Raw genomic sequence first — 12517 nt, 5'->3', positions numbered from 1 at the left:
TATCCGTAACCAAGGGTGGGAGAGGAAGAGAACTAAGGATGCGTTCAACAGTAATTACTGAGCACTTACTATGTGCTTGTCCTGGAGCTGAGCACCCGACACAGAGGTGAAGGAGCTATGGTCCCGTTCTTGAGAGCCTCCCGTGCAGTAAGAGCTTTGACCGAGACAGATGCCAAGCCTTGTGGAAGTGCTTGGTACATGCCAGGCAGGGCGATAAGCACTTTGCATACCTGAGTTCAATTGATATTCATTATAACACTAATGGCAGTGCCACTGGCCCCATTTTACAGGTAAGGGCACTCAGGTGCAAAAGCCCTCCATGACTTGCCCAAGGTCACACAGGCAACAAATTTCAGAGATGGGCTCTGAACCTGGAGATCAACTCTGTGCTCTAACGTCTTTCTAGCACAAACACCCCATGATTCTCCATTACCATGAGACAGACTCTTTGGAGGTTATAGCCAGGCTAAGATAAATACCTGTATCTCTCTTCTTCTCCTGAGGGTTTTGTGCTTTCTCTTTTTCTCGCCTCTCTCTTATCTCCCTGCACTTCCACCAATACTGTCTGCATTATCTACTAGTCATAGAGGCGAATGCGCTCCTTTTCTCTGCTGATACCATCCCCACTGATATTTCAGGGAAGAGGTAGGCTGTGGTACTGGAGCAGAAGTGATAACTCCAGTGGCTAACCTTCTTTCTTTAGGGATCCCAGAGCTGGGAGAGGCTCCCTAGGACACCCTACCCCAGATGGCTTTGAGTGTCCTCCTCCTTTGTCCAGACTGAGAGCCCTGGAGGTCCCCCACTCCTCTTCATCTCCATCTCTCTCAATGATATCTTTTTATTAACCCCCTGCTCATTCTCTCCACCATAGAATGTCAGCTTACCAACCAGGAGCCATTAGTGTGTGACTTGTTTTTAAACTCTGACATGCCCAGCCCACCTTGCAAGAAATGTGGTCTTTATGCCGCTCGCATAGGGTACCTTTTAGCGTCTTCAAACCAAACACCTGAGAGGCTGCACAGCACAGTGACTGAGTAAGAACTCTGGAGCCAGATGGCCTGGGTTCAAATCCCAACTCTTTCATCAGCTACCGCTGTAACCTTGGGGATAGTCATGTCCCTACATCTCGGTTTTCTGTCTGTTTTACCAGAATGATGATGATGGTTGTGGTAGTGGTGGTGGTAGTATCTCTCTTTACAGAATAATTGGGAGGCTGAGTGAGTTAAAATTTTTACAAATGTTTAAAACAGGGTCTGGCACTCAATAAACATTAGCTATATTTTTCTATATGTCCCATGGGAAATGCATCTCCAATGAAATTAACCTCTATTGTCTTCTCAGGATACATTCCAGTAGATAAGAGGGAAGGGGAGAAGCTCCAAATGACTATGAAATAGAAAAAGGATTTCAAAAAGTTCCATAGAAAAGAGGAGAAACTAACAACGTTAGGCGAACCTATGCGCTGTGACGTGCTTTCACTTACTGCACAGGACGTGGTATTTACAGCTGTGCTCTGGAGACGCAGGGAAGGTTTAGAAGCTTCATTTTACAGATGAGCAGGGAAGCCATTTGCCATGGGTCTCTCAACTAGTAAAGGGACGTTCTGAGGTTGGAATAATGGTTTTCTGCCCAATATCCAGTGTGCAATTCGATATGTTGTCCCTTGGTTAAAGCAAAAGCACATGAGAAATAAACCACCAAAAATCCCGTTCAACACAAAGCACTTCTGAGTTGAATACAATTCACTCTTCTTCCCTCTGTCTTTTCAACTGCTCCAGTCCAAGTTTCCAGGAGTATCCACAGGAGAAGGGCATTGATTTGCCAGAGTTGGGTAACAATAATGGACTATATTAAAAGTGGCTTTGGTGAAGACAGCCACGGGAAGCCTGCAGCGGACACAGGAGAATTCTGTTTTCCTTCTGAAGAGGGCAGTATGCAACCAAAGCCAGGTCTGCTCACGTACTCAGGGTTTCCTTCCAGGTCTTGAAGGCTGGAGGCAGTGCAGCCCTCAGAAGCGCAGGCATCTTGGGTTTCCAAGAGCTTATTTCTGAACGACAAACACATCTTCAGACATGAAATAGGATTCTTGAGGTTTGAGCACAGTTACACACTGCCTCGCATCCAAGGGTACCCAGTGCAAACTGATAACGAAGGAGGTCACGCAAGATGGCTGGAAGAAACCCCAATGAGTTCTTTTTCCATGTTCTTGCACTTGTCTGCCCCCCAAATTGGCCTCTATGACATTAAACAATAGCACAGCATCCCAGATGGTCTCTGATGTTTGCAGAAGGAAACGTTTCTTTTTCAACTAAGACCTGTGTTCAGCAGTAGCTTCTGCTGCCTAAAGCAAAACACCTTCTTGCAAATATCCTCTGCACAGAAATAAAACGTTGGGAATGGGGATCTTAGCTCCTGGGATGCATTTATCAAGCCAATCACAATAATTATAATTAGAACACAAAGTAAGTGAAAGCTTAGCATGAAATACATTTGCAGAAAACCTGAACTGCATACAATGAAGCCCTGCCTGATGGCATTTTGAGGTTTGCCATTAATATATCTTGGGGGTGAGGGAGATTGCTTTTTTTCTTAAATACCTTTGGCTAGTTACGTCAAGGCTTCAATGGCAGTTAAGAGGGAGAAAGAAAGATAAACATCATTAACTGCTGTAACAGAGCTGTCAGATGCATGTCCAAGACACTGGCTGTTTAAGACACCCTCTCAAACATGTTCACTGGGCATTAATTTAATCAAGCTCTGTTTTAGGGAAATGAAGAAGAGAATTGACAATCTGGGGAGAATAATATAACTTCAATTCCTAGCCTCAGTTCTGGGAATGCACTAAGCTAACAGGGTACAAAATCCCTCCATGTTTCCCCATTGTCCAAAAAAGAAAATCCATTCCCTTCATTCAGGTGTCACCTCTTTGACTGATAAAGTCCTTACCATTTTCTCCTCCCATAAAGCTGGGCTGTCTCAGCCGTTACGACACTTATCATACTCGTTTTTACCTTAATTTATGTGGTCTTTCTTCCCTGCTAGACTAACTTCCTTGAGCTAAGAGATTTCGTTTTTTTAATTGGGGTCTCCAACACTCAGCACAAGATCCAGGACAGAATAGGTGATTGGAAAATGGTGAATGCAGAGTGATCAAATAAGTAAATGAATGAAGCAATGCTCCATCCTTCTGGGTCCGGCTCAGACCTACTCCTTCAGGTGACACCCCATCTCTCCCTCTCCCAGATAGAAGTCAGGTGGTTCTAGAATGGCAATTCCAGAATATTTGTAGGGAAAATATGTCTTTCTATAGAAGATAGATTAGGAGAGACAATTCAGGTTGGAGGGGATGTGTGCGAGGTAGGGGTGTGTGTGTGTGTGTGTGTGTGTGTGTGTGTGGAGGTCACTACTGGGCTCCTTAGAAAGCCACCTCTGAATAAAAGCACAGGCTTCCCTTAGATTGTATTGGGGGGTGACGGGGATGAGAGTCTCTAAACCAGCCTTGGAGTATCTTCCCATTTGTCTTGGTATGGGAAGGCATAGAATACTTTTTTCCCAACCCACTTCATACACATTTTAAAAAAACGTTTATTTTGAAATAATTGCAGATTCACATGCAGTTGTAAGGAATAATACAGACATCCCATATACCCTTCACTCGGTTTCCGCCAGTGTTGACAAGATCACAACCCTGATCCTGACATTGATACAATCCACCCACCTTATTCCAATATCTCCAGTTTTCTATTTTATCTGCATGTGTGTGTGTTGTGTCCACTTTATATTTGTGAAAACGTTTTTCCCACCTACTGGAGATCGGGCAGGGGTCCAGTCTGATCTATCCCTGCACTGGAGTTGGCTCCTGCAGACACCAGTATATGCTTGAAGAGATCGGTTTCTTGCACACAGTAGGTGCCCAACAACCGTCCGCATAAACACAGGAACTTGAATGTTAGTGTGTGCAAAAAGGGACCGCGAGCTTTCAAGGTGAAAATTGAGCCTGAAGCATTTAGTATTTTAGGGTCAAAAAGTTGGTTAATCCCCGCCCCCCCCAGTTGTGAATTAGCTAGTTTGCTAGGTGCACCAAAGCGATCCTGACGAACAGGCTTCGATCGCGGAAAAGCAGTTTTTGAGGTCCAGCCCCCCCGGCCCGCGGCTGGAGAAGTGGGGGGACTCGCATTATCCTCCCACCCCTACCCGCACTTTCACCCCTTTCTTCCCTGGGGTTGGACTGTTTCACCCCGTCTCCAGGCAACCGCCAGGCGCGAAGCCGGACGTCATTTCCTGAAGAGCCCGCGGGGGGGAGGGGGCGGGAGAGGGGGAGGGGCAAGGGGGCGGGGCCAAGACTGGGCTGGCGAGAGCGACGGCGTCGGAACTCGCTGGAAGATCGGCCCCGGGGCTGCTCAACAGTTCTCAAAGTCCCGGCTCGCGGCCGCGCGGCTCCGTCTGCGCGCGGGGGTTCGGGGGGCGCGGGGGTCCCCGGGCTGCTGCCTCCCAGGGCTGCCCCGGACATGCCCCGCACCCCCTGCCGGACGCCCGTGCGGCTCCATCAGCTGCGATTCGGGGGGCTCTGGGACTAGAGCGCCCCCCACCCCAACTTATGACTTTGGGGTCCCCCAGCCCGAGAGGAACGGGCGGCCCGGCTGGGGGAGCCCCGGGCATGGTGTGACGGGGCGGTCAGCTTTGCTGGGCACCCCCCCACCCCACTGCAGCCACCCGTCGTCTCTGTGCCCTCCAGAATGTAGCTGCTCTCTCCGTGTCCCCCCGGACTCCAGCCGCAGTAGCCGCGACCTCAGGGCTCCAGCCGCCAACTCCTTGTCCCTTGGAACCCCGCCGCCGTCTCCGCCTTGCCCGGACTTCAGCCGCTGTCTCCGCGTCCTCTGGACTCCAGCCTCCGTCTCTGCGCCCCGAGGACTCCGGTTTCACGACCCCCTCCGTCTTCGCGCGCCCGGGACTCTAGCACTGGTCTCCGCTATACCCCCAGGATTCAGGCACTGTTTCCGTGCCCACCCCCCGCCCCGCCCAAGCCCAGACTCCGGCAGCCGTCTCTGCGCCTCCCAGGATCCAGCCCCTGTCTCGGCGTCCCCCCAGCTCCCAAACCCAGACTCCGGCTGCGATCTCCGCGCTCCCGGGGATCCAGCTGTCGCGCCAGTGCCAGCGAGTGCAGCGGCTGCCCCACCGCGCGCCCCGAGTCCGCCCGGCCCTCGGCGGGGAGATGAACGCGCAGCTGGACGGCCTGTCGGTGAGCTCGTCCTCCACCGGCTCGCTGGGCTCCGCGGCCGGGGCGGGCGGCGGCGGCGGGGGCGCGGGGCTGCGACTGCTGTCTGCCAACGTGCGCCAGCTGCACCAGGCGCTGACGGCGCTGCTGAGCGAGGCGGAGCGGGAGCAGTTCACGCACTGTCTGAACGCCTACCACGCGCGCCGCAACGTCTTCGACCTGGTGCGCACCCTGCGCGTGCTGCTGGACAGCCCGGTCAAGCGGCGTCTGCTGCCCATGCTGCGGCTGGTCATCCCGCGCTCTGACCAGCTGCTCTTCGACCAATACACTGCCGAGGGTCTCTACCTGCCCGCCACCTCCTCCTACAGGCAACCCACCTGGGGCGGCCCCGACGGCGCGGGGCCCGGGGAGGTGCGCCTAGTGAGCCTGCGGCGCGCCAAGGCCCACGAGGGCTTGGGCTTCAGCATCCGCGGGGGCTCGGAGCATGGCGTGGGCATCTATGTGTCGCTGGTGGAGCCAGGCTCTCTGGCCGAGAAGGAAGGGCTGCAAGTCGGGGACCAGATTCTGCGTGTCAACGACAAATCCCTGGCCCGGGTGACCCACGCTGAGGCCGTCAAGGTAGGGCTCTGGTTTGGGGGTGAGTACGGGACAGAGTGGCGAAGCTCCTCATATTGGCATTAAGTCCATGCTGTGTGTCCTTAGGCAAATCGCTTGACCTTTCTGGGTCCCGTTTTTCTTAAAAGTATTTCTTTAAAACAGGAACATCTAGTTTTTTGAGCAAATAGATGCCAGGCGCTTGGGATATAGTGGTGGGCAAAACGGACATGGACCCTGCCTTCATGGGGCATAAAGGCTAGTGCGTGGGAGACAGGCATTATCAAACATTTAGGCAAATGTGTGATTACAAAGTGCGAAAGAGGCTGTGGGTTCTTATGAGCATTGAAAGAGAGGTCTCTGCTTGGCATATAGTCAGTTATCAGTGGGTGACCTCCCCTTCTGCTGTTGTTATTCTCATTATTCTCTAGGCTTTTGCCCCTGAAAGAAAGTTCTGTTAGCTTCAGAGTGGTCCAGGGAGGCTGGTCTGGTGACCCACAGAGTTCTGGCCTGACCCTGCTGTTTATTGAACCAGGCCATGTATCTTGGGACACGTCACTTGCCCCCTCATAACCTCTGGTTCTCACTTGGACTGTAAGTGTCTCTAACCTTGTTGGGAAGGAGGCCTCTGCCTGAATGTCAAAAATCAATCCCCCACCCCCTTGAGAGTAGTTGTACTTTTTGTGTCTTGTTAATTGAGAAAAATAACCTCCTGACAACTAGCTCTTAGGGATTTAATCATGCTGTTTAAAGGAATGTACATGTTTGTTGGTCTCGTGCCCAGGGCTATTGCAGATCAACTGGAGTATGAGGTGGAGAGCGTTTGGTTTATGTGTGGATTCAGGGATCCCTTGCAGGGGTACACACACACCACCACCACCACCACCACCACCACCACCACCACCACCACCACCTTTGTGTGCAAGAAGTGAAGGGTTCTGGGGAAAAGGAACAGTGACACAATCTGCTTCTGCAGGGAAATTGCTTCCCAGGGGATTGGGGCTGCCTGTGACCCAGCTTCTCACCACCCCAGCACCCGCCCCTGCCTCGGATCCCCTCTATGCAGGTGTTTTGGACTCCAGCGGAGGGCCTGCAGGCTGCTGGGGAGCGCGTAGGCAGCAGAGGTCCCCAGGCTACTTCCTGTGTCTGTTAATGACCTGTGGCCAGGTGCATCTTGAACCCACTTCCTGACTCTTCACCTGGGGCACGACCATCCTCTGACCTTGGCTTCCCTCATTTGCTTCCTGATCTGTCTGCCCCTCAGGGAGGCCCCTGGGGATTTTAGAAACTTCTTCACTGCTTCTGAAAAAAGACGGATGAGTTTATATTGTTCAGGGGTGCAGCGGACGAAGCTCCTTGTGGGTTTCCTGGCATCCTTCTCTCTGTCTCCTCCCCCCAGCCAATCTCTTCCTGTTATCTGACATTCCACCTATTTATAAAGAAATAGTCCATTAGCCTTTGACCCGAAAAGGTCTGGAGTTCCCAGATGATCCATTTATACTTGAAAGATACTTGATCCAAATGGTCATTTATAAACGTGGATTCAATTTTCGTGGCAGTTTAAAAGGACTCAGGTAGCTTAATCATCACAAGGTGATAGACTTGGGAAAGGCCTCAGGTAACCTGGACTTTCAAAACACTGAGTCTCCCTTCAGTTCCCACCCCAGACTCTGCGGCACCTCTAAGGCTGGAGCTGCTCAGTTGTGAATTTCTGTTTGGCCCTCCCCCATCTCGTTGATGGCGCTCTGCATCTTCTCCCTGAATGTCCCTCGACTACCCCAAGGTGCTGCTACCCGGTGACTCAGAACAGCACCAGGCCTTCGCTCCTGTGTTTACTCCTGTTGCTTCCAGAGTCAGACCTGAACTCTCTTGGAACAGCTTTTGAAGCTGCCGAACTGCCCTTGCTTGGAGGGGGGGGCGGGGGGGTGGGGTGGTGTTGATAGGAGAGAACTGCCCTTGGATGGGTGAGAGCCAGTGCGATCCCGGCAGCTCCTTACCCCTGTCACTTTTCCTGAGCAGGCTGAGGGAACACTTGCCTCTCGGGTGACCCTCTTCCTTCTGGCCAATGCCAGACACATAACTAGCCTGGAACACACCCCTTTGGACCCTCCAGAAGCAACAGGCACACGAGTGCCGCATTGTGTCACCTTAACTCCGGGGAGAAAGGGGGACGGACTTTCCATGGATGGAATTTAAAACGCAGGAGGCGGAACCTCATCTCTGAGGCCTCAGGAGGGCCTGGGCTTGCAGGATGGGCGGGAGTTTCAGGGACAGTTTAGAACACTTGTAGCTGTTGACACATTTCCACAAAATTAAAGGTGTTAAGTCCCTTAACTGAAAGCCCAAAGAGGCCCCGGCTTCTCTACGAGATACAAACTGCCCTTAACCGGGATTTCTGCACTTCCAGCCCCTCTTTATAAGCTACGGTGCAGGGATTTTAACTTCAGATTTTATTCAAATGGCACCAGTGTTTCTGCTTCTGTCCTTCTTCTGTTCCAGGATATCACGTTGCATTTAGTAGGAGACGTGTTTTCTTTTTTCTTCTTCTTCAATTTTATTTGTTTATTTCATTTGTTTATTTTTTGCTTCCTCCCACAGTTTTATTGAAGTATAGCTGGCAAGTAAAAATTGTATGTATTTAAGGTATACAATGGGATATTTGATACACCTTTATATCGCAAAATGATTACCACAACTAAGCTAATTCACATACCAGCACTTCACAGTTACTTTATTTTCATGATAAGAACACTTAACATGTACTCGCTTAGCAAATTTTAAGAATACAGTTCAGAATTATTAACTGTAGTCACCGTGCTGTGCATTAGATCCTTAGAACCTACTCATCTTATAACTGGAATTTTTACCAGTATCTCCCTTTTCCCCCACCCCCAAACCCTGGCAACCACTATGCTACTCTCTACTTTCATGAGGTCAACGTTTTTAGATTCCACTTATAAGTGAGATCATGCAGTATTTGTCCTTCTGCGTCTGGCTTATTTTGCTTGGTATAATGTCCTCCAGGTTCATCTGTGTTGTCACAGATGGCAAGATTTGCTTTTTTAAATGGCTGAATAATATTCCATTGTATATAGATACGCGCCACCTTTACTTTCTCCCTTCATCTGTCAGTAGACACTTAGGTTGTTCCCATGTTTTGGGTATTGAGGAGATATGTTTTCAATCTTGAAATCTTTATTTTTCCTCTGCAGGTAGAAAGTGGGGAAGGATCCTCTGAGCTTCTCAAAGGAGAGATTAATTGTGTGTGCGTGTGTGTGTGTGTGTGTGTGTGTGTGTATAAAGAAAATTAAATTTTAGGAATCAAATTCCTTAAGAGTTGATGAATCAGAGAGGGTCACCTTCTCTCAGTGAACAGAGGAGATTGAGTATACAAGGGTTCTTCCACTTCTCTTCTGACAAATCAAGTATCCATTGTTAGGGCAAGTTCAGTGAGGATTTTATCCTCTGTCTGATGGGGCTCCCATCCCTCTCTTGAAGACTATTTGCTAAATCAGCAGGGACAGGTGCGGATAAGGCAAGCCATTTACTATTTGCATTATGTTGAAACGTTTGATTTTTGAAAAGTCTATCTTGAACGAACAGGAGCCAAGCTAATAATAATAACAAAGTAGATCTTTCAAAGATTTTCAGCCAAAAATGCTTGATAAATTGGCCAGGAAGTCCACAGGCCAGGGATGTTGGACTCTGCTGCACATTTGTCGTGTGACCTTGGGCCAGTCACTGACTCTCCACGGGTCCTAGGGTGGATGAGCCAGGGCTGCCCAAGGTCCCTTCCAGTTCAGACAGTCTGTGATTTGCTCAGTATGTACTACACAGAGGCGTTTAGAATGTCTAATCCGGTGTTTTCTTGTTCTTTTGGAATTGATTTCGTTTATCGCAGAGTAAAGAAAGTTGGCTAACGATTGGGAGACAAGAATCTTGGCACTCTTGGGTAGCCTCCTACCAAATCAAGAAATTGATGGCTTATACACTGTGCTGACAAGAACTTGACTGCTGTCCCTCACCCCAAGAACACTAACCCTTGTGCCATTCCAGAGTACATGAGAACACGACAACAGGACTGTGGCATGCCCAGCACCACCCTGGGAGCATTCAAAATCAAATTCACTTTCTGAGTGAATTTGCTTTCTGAGTCCCTGATTCTTCCGGTAGCAGAATGCGGGGTATCCACGTGCCGCCGGGATGTGTGTGTATGGATGCGTGTGTTTCATCTCGATAAAAATTAAACGGCTTCATTACAGTCTCTGAATCCTCCCAGGTACATCCAAGGAGCATATTAGAATTTGAAACGTTCCAGAAGTTTAAAACAGTGGCTGGCCCTTTCATTTAATTAGAGTTATCACACCCTCCTTTCCTTTGCATAATAACCCGGGAAGAATCTGTCTGTATTAATATAAGTTATTGTATTTGGTCTGGCACATTCTAAATGACACATTTGTCATCTTCCCATTGTACATGGTTGGCTGAAGCCATTACAAATTATTACCACTTCCAACTTTGTGTCTGAAACACAGCTCCTCCTCCCCTGTCTCATTCCTGTCTTCCAATTTGGAAACCATGGGTAATGTGTTCGTGGGGACACACAGGCTTTCCTCTGGCTCCGCACTCATTCTTGGGTCCTCTGAGTCCTGCCAGCAATGACATGTTGAAAGCTCACTATTAATAAAACCTTTATTGAATAGATGTTTGGTTGCTGGGCCCAGAGCGTGATGCAGTACCTTGAGAGGGTGCATTTCTTTAATTTAGTCTTGTGTGTTTATCTGACTCAAGCAGATCCTCAAGGTTTTAGAAAATGATGGTGCCTTTCACCTGGTTATTTACGGTTCAAATCAAAGAAGCATTTTCTAGGGTGGAAGAGAATGCCTTTATTTGTTTTTTTCAGGGTTGATATTTTTATCGTAGAAGATTCCTGCCTCCTGACTTTAAGCTGGACGGGAAGGAGGTGTAGAATCACTCCAGCGCTAGCTTCTTGTTTCTCCCCCTCCCCCTCCCGACAAACCCAGTTGTTTATTACCTGCCATAGATTCATCATTTAGATGGAGCTACAGAGATAAGTAGGATCCTTTAACCCCCGACCAATTGGATTTTGTGCGCGGTGCTGCTTCCCACCTCCGCCTTTCTTCAGCCAGTCTGTACGCACCTGTCAAGTGCACGCAGCCCCTTGCCTGCCTGTCGGCTCTCGTGCTTGCCGCACATGTGCATTTCCTCCTGAGTCATAATCCCGCCCCCCCCCGCCCCCCTTCAAAGGGCTTTGCACTAAAGCAGGCGTTCCTGGGGATTAGGCTCCAACTGGCTTTCCAGCAAGGTGCTTTGATGACCTGGAAGGGCAGTGTTTGGTCTCCACGGCCTAGGGACCCCGGACTAGTGCCCAGCAAGGACCAGAGAATCTGATTAGAAGGAATGACATTTCATGGCTAGAGGTAGCTGCAGGCTGCAATACAAATCTTTCAAAGCCGATTCTATTCCTTCCTTTTTTCTTTTTCTTTAAAAACCCCCAAGCAAGAATCTGATGTTAATGTTGAGCTCACACAGACTTCTGATTGCGCCCCAGGGCGGGGCCGCCTTTTCAAGATTCCTGTGCTGCAGACATTTCCATTGTACTTTTACAGCAGGCCAGGTGGAAAGGGTGCAAAGAGCAAGAATCAGCCCCTCCATTTGCTTCCCATTAACTCGGGCATCAGCTGCAGGAGGCAGCACCATGGGGTCGGTGCACTTGTGTCTTAACCTTGCTTTCCGGAACACTACTGGGAAGAGAGGAGGCTGACTTCGTGTGTGTCTACTGTATGCTGGGTGCTTTCTCCCCTCCAGGAAAGGCAGGGAGGTCAGGAGGGTTGTGCCCAAGGAGGTGAAATTGACTAGCCCAGGGTTACCTTTGGGATTAGGAGTTAAGTAGCCCTTTTGCCTTACCTCCCCGCCTGGAACCCAGCCCCAGGGTTATGTACCCGTCCTTCTGGACGGCAATGCCAGCCCCCTGCTGGAAGGCAGGCAGACGGCACATTTTGTGCCTGACATTCAGGGGGCCTTTTAAAAACTATCCAAAGGCTTCATTTTACCAAGTGGGGAGTCTGCTGCTTACATGTCGAGAGAAAGTGGCATCTTTCAGTCCAGCCTGTCGTCAGGCAGAGCCGTTTGTGCGCTGGTGCTCTACACAGCACTTACCACACCCAGGCCTGTGGCTTGTACTCGGAAATCAGAGATGACCAGTATACAGCCCGTGCCCTCAGGGAGTCACGAGGGGGGACTTGGATCCATCCATGGCCACAGGTCACCAAGTGTTGTTGTTTTTTGTTTTCTTAAATTTATTTATTTATGGCTGCATTGGGTCTTCGGTGCTGCGCGTGGGCTTTCTCTAGTTGCAGCAAGTGGGGGCTACTCTTCGTTGCGGTGCCCGGGCTTCTCATTGCAGTGGCTTCTCGTGTTGCGTAGCACGGGCTCTAGGTGCGCAAGATTCAGTAGTTGTGGTGCACGGGCTCAGTAGTTGTGGCTCGCAGGCTTAGTTGCTCCACGGCATATGGGATCTTCCTGGACCGGGGATTGAACCCGCGTCCCCTGCGTTGGCAGGCGGATTCCCAACCACTGCGCCACCAGAGAGGTCCCACCAAGTGTTTTAAGTGCTGTGACATCTGCATGCATCTGCATCCCTGCCACCCTCTCCAAAGCAGCATCGCCCCCACCCCCCAACTCCTC

At 50.1% G+C, this 12517-nt stretch overlaps 1 protein-coding gene across 4 annotated transcripts in view; it reads left to right on the top strand.

The window, feature by feature from the left end:
• Positions 1-4326: 4326 nt before the first annotated feature.
• Positions 4327-12517, top strand: part of WHRN (whirlin) — an 88577-nt gene continuing 80386 nt past the window's right edge. For 2 of the 4 annotated variants that reach the window (XM_033858454.2, XM_073806469.1), the window contains exon 1: positions 4327-5833. In XM_033858454.2, the coding sequence (XP_033714345.1) occupies positions 5213-5833 (621 nt within the window). In that variant the 5' untranslated portion in view covers positions 4327-5212. The remainder of the gene's footprint in view (positions 5834-12517) is intronic. The other 2 variants (XM_033858453.2, XM_033858452.2) reach the window with 1 other exon arrangement.

Source organism: Tursiops truncatus, chromosome 6 (genome assembly GCF_011762595.2).
Source record: "Tursiops truncatus isolate mTurTru1 chromosome 6, mTurTru1.mat.Y, whole genome shotgun sequence".
NCBI lineage: Eukaryota > Metazoa > Chordata > Mammalia > Artiodactyla > Delphinidae > Tursiops > Tursiops truncatus.
This window is presented reverse-complemented; position numbering and strand designations above follow the sequence as displayed.